This window comes from Danio aesculapii, chromosome 18 (assembly GCF_903798145.1).
Source record: "Danio aesculapii chromosome 18, fDanAes4.1, whole genome shotgun sequence".
Lineage (NCBI taxonomy): Eukaryota > Metazoa > Chordata > Actinopteri > Cypriniformes > Danionidae > Danio > Danio aesculapii.
Genome location: NC_079452.1, coordinates 32,316,482 through 32,337,808, shown reverse-complemented (window position 1 = coordinate 32,337,808; position 21,327 = coordinate 32,316,482). Strand labels below are relative to the sequence as shown.

The 21,327-nt window shown below is 35.0% G+C and overlaps 1 protein-coding gene across 1 annotated transcript in view; it reads right to left on the bottom strand.

Annotated features, from left to right (window-relative positions):
- Positions 1-383: 383 nt before the first annotated feature.
- glg1b (golgi glycoprotein 1b) overlaps positions 384-21,327 on the bottom strand; it is a 95,908-nt gene continuing 74,964 nt past the window's right edge. The window contains exons 19-26 of the mRNA XM_056478604.1: positions 17,744-17,881; positions 16,688-16,811; positions 14,970-15,112; positions 14,096-14,197; positions 8,153-8,260; positions 5,824-5,944; positions 3,505-3,611; positions 384-1,432 (exon numbers count right to left, since the gene is read on the bottom strand). Coding sequence (XP_056334579.1) covers positions 1,265-1,432; positions 3,505-3,611; positions 5,824-5,944; positions 8,153-8,260; positions 14,096-14,197; positions 14,970-15,112; positions 16,688-16,811; positions 17,744-17,881 — 1,011 coding nt within the window. The 3' untranslated portion in view covers positions 384-1,264. The remainder of the gene's footprint in view (positions 1,433-3,504; positions 3,612-5,823; positions 5,945-8,152; positions 8,261-14,095; positions 14,198-14,969; positions 15,113-16,687; positions 16,812-17,743; positions 17,882-21,327) is intronic.

Below are 21,327 nucleotides of genomic sequence, written 5' to 3'. Positions count from 1 at the left end.
AAGTACCTCCAAAAAACACATTAGTCCGCTGAAAACTTGGCCCTGGACAATCAAAACTCATCTGAAAATGTAAATATCTGATCGAATTTTGTATTTTAATCGCTTAATTATTCAATGTGCAAAACAAATTTTATAACACTGATCAATAAGTGAATCTCAGAAGATCCTATTTGCCATTAAAATAACATATTATGACATGTCTTTAGTTATATATGTAAATAAATCAACTTTCTGCTGGATTACAGCTACACATTGTGTGTGTGTATGTATATATATATATATATATATATATATATATATATATATATATATATATATATATATATATATATATATATATATATATATATATATATATATATATATATATATATATATATATATATATATTTGTGCATGGACAGATTTTCATGAGATTCACTTAAAGATGTGTACACTATTATAACATTTCTTCAAAGAAGTTTGGTTAATCAAACCATCCTGAACTTTAACCTTCTAGCACAGATAAAGGTCTTCAAATAATCATAATCTTAGCAAGTTTTTCTACATGATAAACGTCTTTGACATGACTGATAAATATATTTCATGAGTCAGTATCTCTCAGACTGAACCATCTTACCTTTCCAGTGCCAAACCATTCACAGAGACACATGAAAAAAAAAGAAATCTCATTCAAAGTGGATTCCACCTTGTGATTTAAGATAAAAAAATACTACTGATGACTCAAAAAACTAATATAAAATGGCTTCTGAATGATTAAAGGGGACAGTTCACACAAAATGCATCATTTACAAACCTACTTTTGTCTGACAAACAAAAAAGAAGATATTTTGAAGAAATATATTTTTGTTGGAAACAGTAACAGGTAATTGAGTAAAAATATCTTCTATCAGGTTTACCGGAAGAAAGAGGGTGAGTAAATAGTGTGAATTGTACATTTTTGTGTGAACTATCCCTTTAAATCTCCATCGATAACCACTCATTTCGTAAAAAGGACACCAAAAAAATGATCCAACAACAAAAATACTGCATTGACACATTACCGTATTACAGTCAAGAAGTAAGGCTGTCACTCTCGAAACAAAAAGATCATATTAATAAAGGCATAATATCCCAAAAACAATCTTGAACTTGTCCAAGGAAATGTCTAGAGTTTTCCATTTGGATTAATGTGGGATTCAGAGGGTCCACGGCGCCACTGACGGATCCCAGAGTCTTATGGGGAAAAGAGGACAGGAAATGAGGTGTGGATTCTCTATGGGCTCTACCTGTCCTTCAGCTCTCTGGTCACTCTTTTAGTGATTCGGCCGCAGAGAAGCCCAATGAGGAATAGGACGGAGACCGCCAGAGCAATCATCAACAGGATGTAGTTCTTGGATGGAGACGTCATGACCTGTACAGCGAGGTCTGAGAAACCTTCAGCTGGTGCCACCTAGAGAGTCACACAGACATATGAGAAATAAAACACAAGACACTTTATCTCCAGCTAAACCTTGCATAATGTCCTTTATGGGACTTTTACTTGATTGTTTATTGCCGCATCAGAAACGTATGGCTATTTTATGGCAATATTATCATTCATTTTCCTTCGGCTTAGTCTCTTTTATCATTAGGGGTTGCCACAGCGGAATGAACCACCGACTTATCCAGCATACTGTATATTTTATGCAGCAGATATTCTTCCTAGGAAACACTAGGAAACATCCATACACACACACACACACACACACACACACACACACATGCGCCAACTGACCCAGCCGGGACTCAAACCAGCGACCTTCTTGCTGGGAGGTGACAGTGCTAACCACTAAGCCACCTTGTCGCCCATGACAATGTTAATATGGATGAAAAGATTTAGCATATTAACAACAACTTCCCTAACCCTACCTTCCATATCCCTAAAAGATCTTTTAAAAATATTTATAAATAAATAAATAATAAAAATCTAATTTAATTAATAAAATAAAACATTGAGCATAAAAAAATTGTATAAGATCATGATCCGGGTATATGCAGGAATCCTAAAGGTAATTTCAATACCTTTTTAAGACTTTTTAAAGACCTTCACAGAATATTTTAAGACTTCATCGCCACTTCAAGTTCTAATCAGTATCAAAGCTTTAACTTAATAAACAGTTGTTAATGAACAGTTGTAGTTAAATAAATGAATGGAGCACAACCGTGCAACAGAACTCAGATAAGCTTGAAAGAAACAAAGCTTGAAAAAAAAAATTACAGTTACAGCAGTTGCCACTGGCTTGCATTATTTGGGATCTGTAGAGCTGCGCATCGTTGGATTTCCTCTTCAGTGTTTGGACTCTCAGTAGTGATTATTAAACCACACTGAACTGAGCTCAACTGAACTGAACTTAAACACTACAAACTGAACTACACTGTTCCTATTCACTATGACCTTTTATGTGAAGCTGCTTTGACACAATCTACCTTGTAAAAGCGCTATACAAATAAAGGTGAATTGAATTGTTTTCAGCGACAGGCTTCAGCCACTGTTTAAACTCCTCTTTTTCCAACCAGGAGACATTATCGCTCTATGGTTTTCGCTACATGTGAAGAGCGTCACATCACCTTCCCGCGTTAGTTGAAAATTACATGACATCACACGGATGGAGGAGCTTGGCCGGACGCGCCCCTGCCCGAACCATTCATGTGGATTGAGCACGCAGTTGGTAATATTAGGAGGAAAATAAATATATTTATGCTTTTTTGGAGTCAAACACTTTGGACAACACTTGAACAAAATTTAAGACCTCGTGAAAAAGCGATTAAGACTTTTTAATACCTTTTAAGAGCCTTAATTTTCTCATAACTAATTTATCAACTTTTAATATTTTTAGGACCCTGCGGATTTAATAAAATTTGAATAACTAAAATCAAAGTGCTCCTCAAAGTGAAAGTGGACTTCTCAAAATGAAAAGCTTTTCAGAAATAATTATAGCAATAAAATACAACGTATATATATATTTTCAATATTAGTAAGAATCATAATAGTATCAAACTCTTTTTCAAGATACTAGTATCAGCTTAAAGTGACATTTAAAGGCTTAACTGGGTTAATTAGGCAAGTTAGAGTAATTAGGCAAATCAATGTATAACTGTTTGGTTTGTTCTGTAGACAATAAAAAAAAATTGCTTATGGGGGGCTAATAATATTGACCTTTAAATGATTTTATAAAATCTAAAAAACTGTTTTTATTCTAGCCGAAATAAAACAAATAAGACTTTCTCCAGAGGAAAAAAAACATTATAGGAAATACTGTAAAAAAGTTCTTCCTCTGTTAAACATCATTTGGGAAATATTGGAAAAAGAAGAAAAAAATTCACAGAAAGGCGAATCATTTTGACTTCAACTGTATATGATTTATTAACATTAATATAAATATCAATATGAATAATTTTTGTATAATAATTTTTTCATTCTTATACTTAATATTGTATTTAACAAAAAAAAGCAGCATCTGAATTCCTTATGTGTGTACTGACCTTGGCTGCGTAGCTCCACATGTCTATGCGGTCCTGTAATCTTCTCTTACATTCAGGCTGCAGACGCACCTGTTTGTCCTGCAGAGCCTCCATCAGACACGACATTTCTGACAAAACAGAAGGAATCAGACACTCCAAATGAGTTAAGGAGAAGAAAAACAACACAATCCAGATTTTATTCCTCTATTCACCGACACAGAAACATTCATCCACATCCCAGTTTTCTATTCTAGGCATCTTGAATTAAACATGAAACAGTTGTAATGATGCATTTGATAGAAATTAACAAAATATTCAGAAAATGTGTGCGATATTGACAAAGAAAACAACTGAATTTATTATTTATTTTTTTAAAATATTTTATTTATATCAAGCTTTTTTTGCTTGCTTGGGCACATTACAGATAAATAAACATGACACTAAATCACCAGTAGGGGGCGGAAGTCCCTGTTTTGCAATTGACTGAATCAATAGCCCCTTTCACACAAAGACCTTTCCGGAAAAAGGTCTGTATGTGTGAACAGGCCCTTTTTGAAAATACCGGTAAATTCATTCCGGCAATTTCCCGGAAAGAGAAGTTGTAACATTAACGGTAATTTGCCAGAATGCTGCACTGTGTGAGCGCAGAAGGAAGATTGCCGAAAAGAGCCTGCTCATGTCCAGCACGCGCTGACGTGAGACGTCTACTCCAGCCAATCAGAACACTCAGACGCATTCACATATACGCGGTTTATGAAAATATGAATATTTTTCCAGACACATTTATCTGCTAGATGTTAGTCAGATAACATTTCTATGTTCCTTCTTAATGCCAACTGTGTAAATAATTAAAATAATTAAAATGCTTATGATAAACCGCTGTTAGTTGACCTTCAAGCTTCGCTTTAGTTGCTTAACGCGTGTGCACGTGAAGCAGCCGGTGAGTACCAGCACACACACATATTATGTACATCTCGACATGTGAAAGTGTTCCTCCACATTTTCATATAAGTTGTTCACAATACGTATCCATCTACAGAATTTGTAATGTAGTCAAGTGTGTAAACATTTAGCTGTGGTTCACGTTTCTGCCTCTGGATGTCTCACAAAGCAGCTGCATAAATGATAAAGCTTTAAATAAAAGCGGAATCACCGGACCCCTTCTACACAAAACACAAACACCAGACCCCTTCTATGTTTGCGAATACAAGTGCAGCTGTTTAGAGCTCATTTCTGGTTAATCATGAATCAGAATTTACCAGTATTTTGAAATGGATGTGTGATTGCTCTTTTCTGGGAAAAATTCCGGAAAGCCCTCGCCTGTGTGAACAGCGCTTTTTTAAAATTACCAGTAAAGTCGTTCCAGAAATTTTCTCAGATATTTACCGATATCACTATGTGAAAGGGGCTATTGATTCAAGCGATTCAGTCAGTTTGACTGATTCATTTAAAAACAAACCAAGTCACTTTGTTTATGAATGGATCATTGAATCATTAGCTTGGCTTCCATTGGCTGGTATTAATGTGCATTTTGAATTATTGCATGATAAACAAGTAATGAAAATGTCCTTAATTTGTGCAACAAGAAAATAGAACTGCTTGAGGTGGTTTTGAACTTGTGTGAAAAAGGGTTCATGCAAGTAATGGAAAATGGAAATGCATTTGACGAATAAACTCTGATGACTGCTTGGCTTCTTTACTGTTGGTTGCTGGGTTACCAATACTACAGTCAGCCACTCTAACAACCTGATGGAAATGCACCTAATCTGCATGAGATTTTTTCTTTCTTTTGCGAACTTTGATAAGATTCTTCTCATGGTAGGGTGGAAACTCAACTATTGATTCATTCACAACACAATTGTTCTGCTCTGGATTTACTTTTGTTGGCAAAAAAAACAAAAAATTTCACTCAATTTTACTTCTTGTAAAAAAAAACAACTGTTTAACAAAGTCACTGCTATGAGAAAAAGGCACTTTTGATTGTGTGATTGGAATTAACTTCATCTTATTTTATAAATGTAAAAAAGACTATCACACAGTCAATGCTTTTGCACTTTAAAGATTTGTTTTTGTTTATGTTTTATATATAGTGACTGATATATAATAATGTTAGCTCGTAGTATATAGTACCACACATGTGTATTATGTTAGCTTATATTACCACACACGACAGTCAGAAAATATTTGAGACGTAATCCAGGGCTAATAATATTTAAACATTTTTAGTTGTAATATACATTTCATATACAGTGCTAATATGGTAATATATTTCTAGTGATATATTTCATACAAATCATAATAAAGTCTATTTTGATCTCATAACGTAAATTAAATACTCACGCCGTCCTCTGCCGGGGTTGATGGCTGCACAGTGGTGTTTTAGATCCAGAGCGCAGGCCGTGTGCAATACAGGATCCACAAATATGTCCGCTTTGCTTTCTTTGAGCATGTTTAACACCTCCTACACATGGAGAAGAGGATGAAATAAATCAGACAAATGTGGACACTAAAGCTGTACATGTCAACAACACTTAGTGGGTGAACACAAACTTGGTCTGTCTGACTGTTATAATAGTGTGTGATTCATTGGAATACTCCCAACCTATAACTCTGTAGACTCATACGAATGTAAAACAATTGCTGTTGACTTGAAATTTTCACCAGATGTTAGTAACAACCAAAGGAACCGATACATGCAAATAAAACAAAAGTGATTAGGTTAGAAACTAAGTTATATGTAATAAAAGCAAATAACACAGGGAAAACGTATAGAACACATGAAGAAAGAGAGGTGTAGAAAGGCATGGAAAGCCCAGCCAGCAGCTAAAATCTCTCAGTAGTAATTCAGCAGCCCTGCTAAATGAATATTAGCTGCTTTAGTCCCAACACCTACATTACTATATAATGATGAAACCAGGGTGGACATTTCAGCAAGACAATGACCAATTGGTTTCCTAAAAGAAAATAAAGCTGCTAGAATGGCCCAACCAATCACCTGACCTGAACCCAATAAAAAATAAGAACTAAAGTTGATAAAAGAGACCCACAGAACCATCCAGAAATTTACCAGGTGTCTTCAAGCCGTCAAAAATGACAATTTTACCTTTTTTATGCACCTTTTAAACAAAATATTAAATACATTTCAGATGTTCAGTACTTTCTTTTTGTGCCATTCCAGTGTTATTACACATAACCTTTTTTTTTATTGTATGTTTGAATTGTTTGGGTTTTCACCAAAATCTGGTACAATTTCATGTCAACAGCTCCTTTAGAAAAACATTAACTAGGTAAAGTCATAACATGTACTATATGTATATACATTGTATGTAACCCATGGTCTTTAGCCTCCTTGTTAGAGCAACTGACTTCCAGACAAAGAATTGCCAGTTTGATGCCGGCTCAGTGCAGGTTAAGTGCAGTAAGACTGGTGGATTACACTTGGGGGCTCGTCCGGGATGGATGTGAGGTCTAGGGGGTAAGTATAACGGAGGCCAGCTAGCGAAGTGCTATGCAGGTAAAAAACCTCACTCCTCTAAACCTCTAAAGGTGCTCTAGCGATAAACGTTTGAGGCCATGATCTCTGGCCTCCTTGTTAGAGCAACTGACTTCCAGACAAAGAATTGCCAGTTTGATGCCGGCTCAGTGCAGGTTGAGTGCAGTAAGACTGGTGGATTACACTTGGGGGCTCGCCCGGGATGGATGTGAGGTCTAGGGGGTAAGTGTAATGGAGGCCAGCTAGCGAAGTGCTATGCAGGTAAAAAACCTCACTCCTCTGACCTCTAAAGGTGCTCTAGCGATAAACGTTAGAGGCCATGATATTTAGCCTCCTTGTTAGAGCAACAGACGCCCATATAAAGAATTGCCGGTTCTATCCCAGTTCAGACTGGGTTGGGTACAGTAGGATTGGTGTGTTACACATGGGGACTTGTCCAGGATGGGGGTGAGGTTTAGGGGGGTGAGTGTTACGGAGGCCAGCTAGTGGAAGTGCTATGCAGGTAAACCTCACTCCTCTGACCTCAAAAGGTGCTCTGGCGACAGACGCTAGAGGCCATGGTCTTTAGCCTCCTTGTTAGAGCAACAGACTCCTATATAAAGAACAGCCAGTTCGATCCCAGCTCAGACCAGGTTGGGTGCAGTAGGACCGGTGGGTATATATTGGAATAATATATAACAATGGGAAAAATAATGATTAATCATGATTTGGTCTAACAGATATATCTTTGCAAAAATTAAACAACATGCTTATTCTGACCTGAAACAATTAAACAGTAAATAAATGATGGGGGTAAGTGATCGTATTCAATTCTTTCTATATTTTCAAATTTCAAAAATACCTTTCTGACAAATGAGAAAACAACTAAATCACAGAAAAGTGGCAATTAAAATGACAATTAATTAGTTTCTGGTGCTGCATTGTGATCATTACAGTCTTTAATATGTCGTCAAATGATTCCTGCTGTAAATATGCCTGTAAGCTTTACACTGAATGACATTTTAGTGGTCGTTTTTTCTGTAAATCCTGCTAAATATGTATGATCAAGAGTGTGAATCTCTGCTCATCATAAAAGGCGGCTGTGGCTTTTAAAAGATACTGATGCTGTTTCCATAGCAACAGATGCGGAGGAAAGCAGTGTTTGTGAGCTGAAGCATGTTTTAGGATGTTCAGTACCGTCTTGCACTCCTCCTGTTTAATTTTCAGTAGGTTGTTCTTCAGACACTCCTCCACTTGACCCGTCTGTTCCTGTGCAGCAGCTTCTTCTGCGCACAGCCTCGTGATCTAATACAATAACACACACACATTATGAAGAGAAGAGACTAATTATTCAATTGCAGTCAGAATGATTAGCCCTCCTGTATATTTTTTTCCCAGTTTCTGTTTAACGGAGAGAAGATTTTTCAACACATTTCTAATCATAATAGTTTTAATAACTCATTTCTAATAACTGATTTATTTTATCTTTGCCATGATGACAGTAAAAATATTTTATTAGATATTTTTCAAGATACTAGTATTCAGCTTAAAGTGACATTTAAAGGCTTAACTTGGTTAATTAGGCAAGTTAGGGTAATTAGGGGCCAATCGGAGATAAAAAAATATATATATAAAATAAAAAAATATATATATAAAATAAAAAAATAAATAAATATATATATATATAAAATCTAAATCAAAATCGATCGCTGAAGGGGGCGTATAATATTGACCTTAAAATAGTTTTTAAAATTAAAAACTGCTTTTATTCTAGCCAAAATAAAACAAGACTTTCTCCAGAAGAAAAAATATTATAGGAAATACCGTGAAAAATTCCTTGCTCTGTTAAACATTTGGTAAATATTTGAAAAAGAAATTTACAGTAATTTTGACTTGAACTGTGTTTTTTTTTCAGGCTGATCACAGTTTATTTAAATCAATATTCAAATCTGGTAATAATAAATCAAGGTCAATATTAATCTGGCATTTTTATTCAGCAAGTGTGCATTAAATTGACCAGGAGCGACAACAGAGACTGCAATTTTATACGACAACATTATACTGATAAACAGTATCTCCTCACAGAAACATCCCTATAGGGAATCTTTAATAATGCTGAAAATTCACATTTACTATTACAGAAATAAATTATATTATAATATATTTCAATGTTTTTACCCAATATAAATGTTAATAATTTTTTGGATTTACAAAATGCAGCTTTGGTGAGCAACAAATCTTTATACACACATAAACTGTTTAATTATGTGTTTTTAAAACCAGGTTTACACAATTTTAAAACGGTTATTAGGAAAGACCCTACAATGCCTAAAGGGATAGTGCAGCCAGAAATGTAAATTTAAAATGGTTAAAGGCTATTCAACCTTTATGAGTTTCTTCATTCAACTAACATGATATTCTGAAAAAAAGCTGTTTGGGAAATACAAATACTATGGAAGTCACTGGTTATAGGTTTCCAACATTTTTTCAAAATGTCTAAACCTATTTAACAGAAGAATAAAACTCATAAAGGTTTGAAACAAGTAAAGGGTGAGTAGATGATGACAATTTTTATTTTAGAGGTGAACTATCCCTTTAAAAGATAGATTCCATTAATTATGAATATTTATTTTCGCTTTATTTGTTCTATTTCATCCAGTGCTATGTTATAAAATCTAAATAGAAACAAAAATCTCTTCATAATACATAATTACATTTCCTGTTTTTTTATTTGTAGGATGCATTTAATTGAATGTATTTTGTGTTTGTTCTCTGAAAAAGTGTTGCCAAATTTGCTTATTTTATGGTGTTTTTGGAAGGGTAATTCTGCATTAAAGCGCACCTATGGTAAAAAATCTACTTTTCAAGCTGTTTAGACAGACATATGTGCATGTATAGACCGTCATATTGGGGTGATATAAGCACACCCAGTGCTTTTTTTTCAATTTAACAACATAAAAATGGTGGACCAATTGGAGCGGTTTTCAAACCGACCGCAACTTTACATAGGAGAGCAGTCCCCCCGCCCACCAATATTGATTGACAGGCGCGTCATCATATCCTCAGTTTGTTAATTCACGTCCACCCATTTCAGCGTGAGTGGAAGCGATATCACTAAAGGAACACCCTAGCTCTATTTTTAGATGCAAGGCTCATTGGGCTCAACACAAGATCAATATTCTCCACATTATCGCTCTAATCGGAATTATTGGTTGTATCTTTAGGTAGGTTTGCAAACATGTGTACTTCTCATTGAGTCTACCTTATACTTCAGCCGTTTGTATTTCTCACGATCACAGAAGCTCCCTGTGATCTTAACTAGCATGCGTTTTAGAATTCTAAACATAGGTTTCTATCAGGGTACACTCAAGTCGACGGCTGGGCGCCGCGGACCACTGCAGAAACCAATGTTTAGAATTCAAAAATGCGTGGCGCGACGATTCGGGACACTTCATGCTTCTGGTGCGCCACAGAGAGTGTCTGGTGTGCCGTGTCGCGGCTTCGAGCGGCGCATCCGGTGCCTCAGTCAAAGTTAATTCAGTGTGTGTGGTTATTAGTCTCTGTGCACAAGCTCGGCACTTGAAACTAGCACACAGTTGGCTGTAAAACTGTACAAAGACACAAATGATTTTGTACTCTCTGCTTGGTCTGTGTCAGAGTCGTACATGTACGACTGAATGGTGATCCTTTCTCTCCTTCTCCGTCTGCCTGTCAGACTCTGTTGCAAATGCAGAGCGGGTGAGCTCATGGCCCCGCCCCTTGTTACGTTGCCGGGAAGCCGAAACTAATTTACAAGTGAAGCAACACACCCACAAATCAGCGAACTGTGGACACGCCCCCAACATGACACTTTTTAACACATTATATTAAAAAAATCTGAATTGTGTTTTAAACTGAACCTAAACTGGCACACTCAGAAGAACCATAATATTAATATTAAATCATAAAAAAGAGGTAAACTATGTGCCCTTTAAAACATGAAAATCAACTGAGATCAAATAAAAAGTCCCAGTGAAGTGCTTTGAAATGTGCAAATTCGAAAATTTACACTCTCAACTGACACACACAGACAGGGCGGGACACAGGGCGGCAGTAGCTCCTCCCCTCTATAAAAAACAGCCAATAGCGATTTTTTTTTTTAATCACAACTCCGTTGGTGAGAGTGGCTGAGATCAATGGCCTCAAATGAAAAGCAAATAAGAAGCATCTTGAAGGGAGGGGGGGGGTGCAGATACTATAGAGCACGGGTCACCAATCTCGGTCCTGGAGGGCCGGTGTCCCTCCAGGGTTTAGCTCCAACTTGCCTCAAAACACCTGCTTGGGTGTTTCAAGTATACCTAGTAAGACCTTGATTAGCTTGTTCAGGTGTGTTTGATTAGAGTTGGAGCTAAAATCTGCAGGACACCGGCCCTCCAGGAACAAGTTTGGTGACCCCTGCTATAGAGCATTTGATTGGTCAGCAGATTTGGTGAGAAACTGAAGTAAATATCATTGATCTATTTAGGCAGACGTGACAAACTACAAGCTTTTGATTTATATTTCTAAATGCAAATTGTCACTGTTTTGGTGCAAACTAGCCTATAGATATCCGAACATACTGATACTAACATCTAAAATCTTTATTTTAATTTCACGGCACCTTTATTTAGTGATTACTGGCTGACTGTAGTCTCTATCAATCGGAGCCCCCCTAAGACTAGAGATGGAAAAAAACTCATCTTTGACAATGCATGTGGCCCTGCGTCAGCAGAAAATAACCCCCAAGATCAAAGTCAATTTTCTTCACTGACCCATCAAAAGACCCATTTCACAGCATTTCTGCGTGATTGCTCTCTGAGAGTGTAAAGATCATGGAGACCATAAATAAGAAGCTCTTCTTAGGCACGCTGCAGGATCCCATTCCCTGTTCCTGTCCTCTAGCAATCTGCTTGTTAAGTCGTGACGTATGAAATACTGTTTCTGGGTCCAAACTCATTTGAATTGAGAAAATATTCGTTTATGATCACTTTTCAGTCCTATCACACATTAAAGTGAATGTTATATAAAATCATGGTGTACACAACAGTCTCTGGACTTGCTGCATCACAGACACCAATATTTGAACAACTTATAATCACTTTCTGGCCATCTGATATTAGGCATGGTTATATTGCAATCGAGATTTTAAGTAGTATTACACTGCTTTGTAAACGTTTATTATTACTATTTGTTGAGCCTCCATGTACAGTTTTATATGGTGCTTGGACCTGGAAGCTGCTTCACGTGACGTCAGACTTAACAAGTGGATAGTGACCACTGACCACATAATAAAATCAGTTAATCACACTTGTGGTGCGACTTTATTGGTGGATCCAATATAGTCAGCCTAACCATCTTACTTTTAATCTTTCTGAAAATCTTTCCATGTTGAATTTTACCTTGATTTAAGCAAAGCCATGCTGAAATTAAGTAAACAAATAACAAAGGGAACTATCGTACACCCAATATCTTTGCATATGAAAAAAAATTATAGGCTCATTCTTTATCCTCGCGCTGCAGATGCTCTGTTTAACTGTTTTCTCGCTAGTGAAGCTTTCAGTTTTTACACTTACAAAGTCCGCCATGTAAATAGTAAATGCACCATGGCGCGACGCAACTGACTCATAAAGAGAATGGGAGATGAGACTCTGATTGGTTTAATGCATGTTATGCTCAAAACACACCTATAACTCATTAAGAGAATAAGCACAACCCTGTTAGACCATGCACCGGAGCGAAGACTATTTTTCCGTCCTTAAAATAGCAAGTGGATTCAGAGACGCCCTTAATGCTTTAGACTCTGCACCTAGATCGTTATAACAGAGAGCTTACTGGTGTGACCTAAAGCTTTATCAAAAATTAAGTTCATCCACTATTGTTCAACTGGTTTCTGCATAGATCTGCTTTTACTTCTCATTATTTTCAATACTGTAACATTATCACCAGTGTTTTTTCGAAAATAACAAATTGTTTACTATTTACTAATCCCTATGTCTGATATGTAACTTAGGCCCAATCCCAATTCTACCCATTAGCCCTTCTCCTTACCAATCCCCCTCAGCTTAAAGGCGTAGGGCTAAGGGCAAGGGCTATATAGATACCGTCATGCTTTAAAAAAAAAAAAGAGCTAAAATAAAAAATGCTAAATTTCGCTATCTGTAATCCCTAATAATAACTCCCACAACATTCTGTCACTTAATGACACTCAAATCCCAATCCCAAAACTCAATCCCCTGTCAGAAAAGTCTAGTGGCTGGGAATGACGTTAATGTTGTTTTTGTGTGTGTTTATATAGATGGCCACGGTGTAAATGCACAGTACAGTTATGATCTTATTGCCACATTGTATAGTTATGACAACATATCGTTGTCTTCAGTGATTTCATGAAGATAAATACCAAAAAAAAAAATAACCCAAATGGAATAACTACAGCAGTTGCCATCGTCAATCTCATATAAAGTAAGAGATCGCAATGACATATGATGATGTGTGCAGGTGCTGTAGTGCTGTAGTCCCATTTCTTAGGGGTAAATTTTGAAGCCCTTCACCTTCACACTGTTTCAACAACCAAGGGGAAGGGAATGGGGTACACAAATAGAATTGGAATTGGGCCTTAATTACCCAACAACTTAATTACTTGACCCAATACTCTCTATAAATCTCAATGTATAGACAATATAAAAAATATATATAAAAAAACAATGTTTCAAATTAATAACACAATATTTCACATATATTGACATACATTTCTTAATAATTTCATCGTTTATAGTTTCTTTACCATCTGCAATTATTATGCAAATTGCCAAACAAATCTGACCTCTTTAGTTGAAAAATCTGGTTATTATTCAAAATATCGGAATAAAATATTAAATAAATAAATAAATAAATAATATATAATAAAGCAATAATATCCTATAATAATATCCCAGGTTTCTGAAATATTAATAAAATATGCATTGTTTGTCATAGATCTTGTACATGGATATTTAAAAGTTGTTTTTCCAAATTTGATTCAAGCAATTTCAAGGACCCATGCTTGATTTATAGGTACTTTCGAGGCCTTGAATCCATATGTCTGATATTCAAGTGCTTTCAAGTTACACATATGTGCAACCTCACCTCATTGCTGCAGTGAGCCTGGAGCTGTGGATCGAGCCGGTAGTCGAGTGCTGACTCCTGCAGAATCACCCGGATCTGATCCTCACAGTTTGTTGATAACCGCTGTGAACAGAGAACGTTTTAACCGCTTTTAAACTGTTAAACAGTGCACATCACAACACTCCCACTCATGAGCTAATAAAAGATCTTCTGTGTCCTACTTGCACAGAAAGACCAGCATGTGTGTTTAATAGAGGACTCAATGCTGCAATGCTTGACCAATAATCCCATTATTTTGTCATTTCTATCCGTGATTTTAAATGCTTCAATACGGTTTTAATTAAATTTTAATGCAATTTAGTTTTAGACAGTTTTGCAGAAAAATAGAACATTGTAGTATTACATACAGAGGGGAAAATAAGTATTGAACATGTCATGTATTTTCCTGGGAATAATATTTCTAAAGTAGCTGTTCACATGGAATTTAACAACACAAACATAAAAATAAAACAAAACTAAAATATCTGAAGAATGATTTCTGTGTACCAATGAAATGACAACAAGGAGAAAGTGCTGAACTACTGAAATGTATTTAATACTTCATATAAAAGGCTTTTTTTTGGGGAAGGCAGTTTAAAGACGCCTTTCATATGGAGAATGAAGTCACATGCATTGCTCGGGTGTGATTTTTTTTAACAGAGCTTAACAGAACTTCAACAGAGTGTAACAATCTTGTTCTGTGGGTCTCGTCTATCAAATCGGATCTTTAATTTGTATTTTCTATTGGATTCGAGTCAGGTGATTGGCTGGGCCATTCTACAGCTTGATTTTCTTTCTCTGAAAGCATTTGATAGTTTCCTTGGCTGTGTTTAAAAAGATACACTGAGACACACACCTGGTCTGCATACTTGAGTTTGAGGCAGGATATGACTTGACCCTCCAGTTCACTGGCGTCGGTGGCTTTATTGAGAATACTCTGACAAAACTTGGGAATGTCAGGCTTACAAGCCTTTCTCAACACCGGGTTCAACCTGTAGTCTGAAAAACATCAACACAAAAAAAACAAAAAAACATTTTTTCAAACCAATTTCAGCTTAAATGTATTTTACATGGGCAAAGAGTATATCCGATCTATCCGATCGAGGTTGATAACAACATTGCCATAGCAAACTGTGAGATATGTGAACTTGGAATTGCCTGGCAGGTATTTTAAGTTGAGGTGCTATGTGCTTTTATATCAGATTATTTTATATTTACTGTTGCACTGAAGTCCAAAAGTGAAGAATTTATGTTATTTATTACTTGATTGTTTAAGCTACCTCACAGAAGTGCTTTGTTTGTTAACAGAGTTGTTGAATGTTAAAATAAGGTGAATAAAAAAAAAAAAAAATCCCTTACTGAATCTGTTTCTTCGCTCTTCTTTATTCTTGTTAATGTATTTTTAATGTATTTTTTATGTATTAAAGAAGTATCGGATCGGGTTTCGGTTTAATATTATATATATACGCAAATTTCTAATCAGCCAATCATATGGCAGCAACTCATGGTCAAGACGATCTGTTGCAGTTCAAACCGAGCATCAGAATGGGGAAGAAAAGTGATTTAAGTGGTTTTGAACGTGGCATGGTTGTTAGTGGCAGACGGGCTGGTCTAAATGTTTCAGAAACTGCTGATCTACTGGGATTTTACATGGGCAAAGAGTATATATATATATCATATGATCAGAAATTGGGCCTGATCACGCAGTTTAAAACTCGATCAGAATCGGACGTTACCTCCAATCAGGATTCGAATATACATATATATTAAAGCAATATGCAGACTGTTTTTATTTTGTCCTGGTATTATATTATTAAATGTAATTTCTGGTGAAATAAAAAATGCAATTTTTAAAATTTAGAAAGTATATATTGTACGTGTTTTTGTGACCCATCAGGACTCTGTCTAATCTGTCTAATGACCAAGGTATGACGCAGGTATTACAAGAAGGTGGTGAAATATAAGGACATTGCTGATGTACTCATTCCTCAAAAAGCTTATAAATCAAAGTGTATTTAAAAAAAAAAAGGGTAGTGGTTGGATTTAGGGGTAGGGTGGGTACTGTACAGTTTGCACAGTATAAAAACAATGGGAACCACAATAATGCAATGTAATGTCCCGACAATTCACAAAAACAAACATGTGCAGTAGCTGCAAATTGAACTGAATGCAATTAAGTTTATTGCAATTGTGTGTGTGTGTGTGTGTGTGTGTGTGTGTGTGTGTGTGTATCTGTGATTGGCATTTATAAGCTTTTTAGTGCTTTGATGCATTTCAGTCAAAAGGTCTTCAAAGAAAACAGATAAAGCTTATCCAATTAATCAATTGATTACAGTAGTAGATTAATCGACAATTAAAACAATCGATAGCTGCAGCTTTAATCTACATTTATGTAGAAAATTATATCATGTGTGAATTGTTTTTGAAAAGTCATAAGTAAATTGTGGAAAGACTGAAAAAAATATGGTCAGGAAACAAGGACACTTAGACACAAAACTAAAGTCATTTAGATGGTAAAACTTCAAATAAAGTTTAAGTGAAGTTAGGTAAAGTGAAGTTAGGTAAAGTGTTCACCTGTGTTCTGCGTGATCTGTCTTTTGGTGATCATCTGTTTACACTTGGGATCCATCAGCTCGCTGTTCTTGTTCAGTTTTAGACACTGCAGCACGTTCTTAGCATCTGACTCGGTGCAAAAGCGCTAAACCAATGACAAATACATGGAGAAAGTCAAAGGAAAAGACAGACTTTTATAAATCATTCACACATCTCATAGTTTCAAACCCATTTGACTTGATTTGAAAGCTTGAGGCTATTGACTTCTACAGTATTTGCTTTTCCTACTATGGAGGTCAATGGTTGCAAGTCTTTATCAAAGCATCTTCCTTTATGTTTAAGAGAATAAAAACACTCAAAAAAGATGGGAACCATTTGAGACAGAGTAAATAGTAAGTAATCCTTCATTTTTGGGTGAAGTATTTCTTTAAATTGTAAATTGTACTGTGAAACATTATTATAAATTAAGATGCCTGTTTTTTTTATTTGAATGTACATTAATATGCGATTTATTTTTGTGATGCAAAGCTGGATTTTAAGTGTCACATGATCCTTCAGAAATCATTATAATATTCTAATTTCTAACTGTTATTTCTTATTATGTTCATTGTTTCGGTGAATAGTATTTAACTATATATCATAGTAAAAACTATAATGCTTTTTCAGAATTCTTTGATGAACAAAAGAAAGCATTTATTTAAATCAAATGTTATTATGTGCCACTTTTGATCAACTGCTGAATAAAAGATTAAAAACTGACATGAAACTTTAGAGCAAGAGTATATTTGTTAATTCTCTTTCACTTAAAGACAAGGCTGATGAGTTCTGAGTTTTTAACACTCTTTTCCAAATCAAGTTGGATCAATCAAGTGCTTCACTCAGGCCTCGTGTTGATCTTATTGAGCTTAAGTAATTAAAATGTCAAGGTTAAGTTATTACTATTGATCTCTGACAACACAGAGTACGTTTATAACCATTAGATCATTCAGTTCGACAGGTAAGCTTTAGGTAATTGAAGAAACGTTAGGAAATAACTAAGGGAAACCATTGCATTTGTCCCAAGCTAAAGCATCTCACCTTGATCATCTGTTTGCAAACTCTCATGAGCTGATAGTCCAGCTCCGGGTCCATCATTTCAGTTTCCTGAAGCTTAAAGATCTTGTGATGACAGACCTGGGACAACTGCTTCTTGTTCTCTTTGAGACACTCAGTGATCTGAAAAACAACAACAACAGCAATCAATAACAGGTGATAAAGAACTTCCAGTCAGTAAGAATATCACAATTATAGGGGGGGGGGGGGGGGGGGGCATGTTTAGCTTAGCTTAGCATAAATAATTGAATCAGTTTAGACCATTAGCATCTTGCACAAACAACTTCCAGTCAGAAAGAATATCACAATTATACTGCTTTAAAAGGAACACTCTATTTTTATTTATTTATTCATTTATTTATTTATTTATTTTGTGAAAAGGGCTCATTTTTCAATCCTCCTGAAGTTAAATCATTGAGTTGTACAATTTTTTAATCCATTCAGCCGATCTCCAGGTCTGACGGGAGCACTTTTATCTTAGCTTAGCATAATTAATTGAATCAGATTAGACCATTAGCATCTTGCACAAAGAACTTCAAGTCAGTAAGAATATCAAAATTAGTATTCTTTTAAAGTAACACTCTATTTATTTATTAATTTATTTTTTTTGGGGGTGGGGGGTGGGGGGGGGGACTTCCAGTCAGTAAGAATATCACAATTATACTGCTTGAAAGGGAACACTATATTTTTATTTATTTATTTATTTAGTGAAAAGGGCTCATTTTACAACTCTCCTGAAGTTAAACCGTTGAGTTGAACAATTTTTTAATCCATTTAGCCGATCTCCAGCTCTGGTGGGAAAACGTTTAGCTTAGCTTAGCTTAGCATAAATAATTGAATCAGATTAGACAATCAGCATCTTGCACAAAAAATAACCAAAGAGTTTTAATAATTTATTCTATTTAAAGCTTGACTCCTCTGTGATTACATAATGTACTTAGATTTAGGGAAATTGATATTTCTAGATCAATAGGAACTATACTCTCATTCCAGCATAATAATCAAGGAACTTTGCTGCCGTGCCATGGCTAGAAGGCGTAATGATATCACAGAGTGCCTGAAAATAGTCCTCAGCTAATTAACTTCCAACATAAACATCTGCTTGTACAGGGAGCGTGTGCTGTGGTGCGGTAGCAAAGTTTCTTGATTATTAGGCTGGAACAGGAGCATAGTTCCTAGCCCTATCAGCCTAGAAAATAGTATTTAACTTTTTGTCGGTCTTAGTACACAATGTAACTACAGAAGGGACCAGTTTTAAATAGAAAAATTATTAAATCACTTTGGTCAATTTTAAGCGTGATGCTAATGGTCTAATACGATTCATTGATTTATGCTATGCTAAGCTAAAAGTGCAATTGCCAGACCCAGAGATCAGCTGAATGATTCGAAAGTGAAACATAAAATAGATTCACATCCATCCACTGTCCAAAAAAACTCTTCATTTTCTCATAATATCCACTGCAGCTCATTTCTCACAGTATCTGAAACAATTTATTTAAAGACCCGCTTTAAAAAAAAAAGAAAAAAAGAGACTACTTTTAGAGAGTCTTCTCAGCTCTGATTGGTCAGATCTGGCCCAGTCTGTTGTGATTGGTCGATCACTTACAGCGCTTGTCAGAAACCAAATGCTATTATTATATCTACATTTCAGCTCTTTCTCAGCGCTTGTAAACACAATGATATGAATAATAATAATGGTGTTGGTTTTATTGTATTTTTTTAAGTTATCATTACTGTATTATTTAAAAGTCACCAGCAGAAAACAGCATATTCTCAACACATAAAAACCAAGTTCCAGGCTTCAGTTTATGTACATCAAGTGTTGAAGGGTCAAAACAGTCTGAATGAAGACCAAAGGCTTGTGTGCTATACTTAATTGCATAATGATATTACATAATGCGTAATATTGCGTCATGATATTGCAGAGCGCCTGAAAATAGTCCTCAGCTAATTAACTTGGTATGGTAGCAAAGCTCCTTGATAATTATGCTGGAATAACTGTATAGTTTCTATTGACCTAGAAAATAGTAACTTTATTTTTTGTCAGTCTTAGTACACAATGTAACTAAAGAAGGGTCCAGCTTTAAATAGAAAAATTATGAAAACACTTTGGTCATTTTTTAGCACGATGCTAATGGTCTGATTTGATTCAATGATCTACGCCAAGCTAAAAGTAAGCAAAAACTTTCAGAATTGAATCATTCTTCTTGGGAAAAAATTATTTATTGGATTTTTTGGATCTTTGAATATTTATAAACCTTTTATATTCAACAAACAGCTACATAATGCAGTATATGCAATCTATTATCTGAAAATGCATGATGGGGGACTATAATAGAGCTCAAGGTCATCCTTAGTGCATTAACGTTTGAAATTATTACACTAAATTAACCTCTTAAACTGACAGCCCCTATGCATTTTGTAGGTGGTAGTTAAAGTTGAAATTGTGGCGAAGGTAGGGACATTTTTTATTATTCTGAAATTTATATATAGGTCAGAGGGCACGATTAAAGTAAATGCATTAATATTTTACCATTTTTCCCTCTTGCTATAATTTTTTTAAAGAGGGGCTGGCTAACCTGAGCTGGTAAAGGACTTAATAGGACCCTGCCGGGTTGCTGACTGCTGAATAAGTGTAATTATGTTAACGTGTGGTCATATGTTAATGTGCTCACAGATGTGCCAACATGATTTATGGCAGAATAATTTTTATTGCTTAGTTTTAATGGAATGGGTGAGAAAGGTAAGAGTGCAGCACAATGGAAGTATATTTCCAAAGAGCAAGACAAATCCTGTTTTAGAAACCATCTGGATTTGAATCTTCCACACGATTTACATATCTGATCAAAGGATTTCCATTGTTATTATTTTGGGCCCATTTTATAGTAAGGTTTTATTAGCTAATGTATTTACTAACATGTACTAATAATGAATAATACTTGCCCAGCATTTATTATTCATTTACTAATGCATTATTACCATCCAAATTCATGCTTGTTACATTAATGCACGGTGAGTAACATGAATTAACAATGAACAACTTTATTTTCAAATTAACATGATCAAATATTGTAATAAATCTATTGTTCATTGTTTATTCATGTTAGTAAATGCATTAACTAATACAAACCTATTTTAAGTGTTATCATTATTTGTAATAATTTTATGGATAGTGATGGACAGTTTTTTGTACTGTATGTTAATAAGTGGCTGTAAATGTACATAAAAGCCCTAAAAAAGAAAAAGAACATTCAAAACAAAATAAAAAAAAAAAAGATGTAAGCTGGTGTGTTTTTTGTTACACTTGATTTGCTTCCTAAAGAGTGACAAAACCAGGATATGTGAGAAAAACGTACAAGTGTATATAATATAATATAATATAATATAATATAATATAATATAATATAATATAACATAACATAATATAATATAATACAATACATTATAATACAATACAATATAATACAATACAATATAATATAATATAACAATTCAATATAACATAGTTCAATATAATATAATATAATATAATATAATATAATATAATATAATATAATATAATATAATAT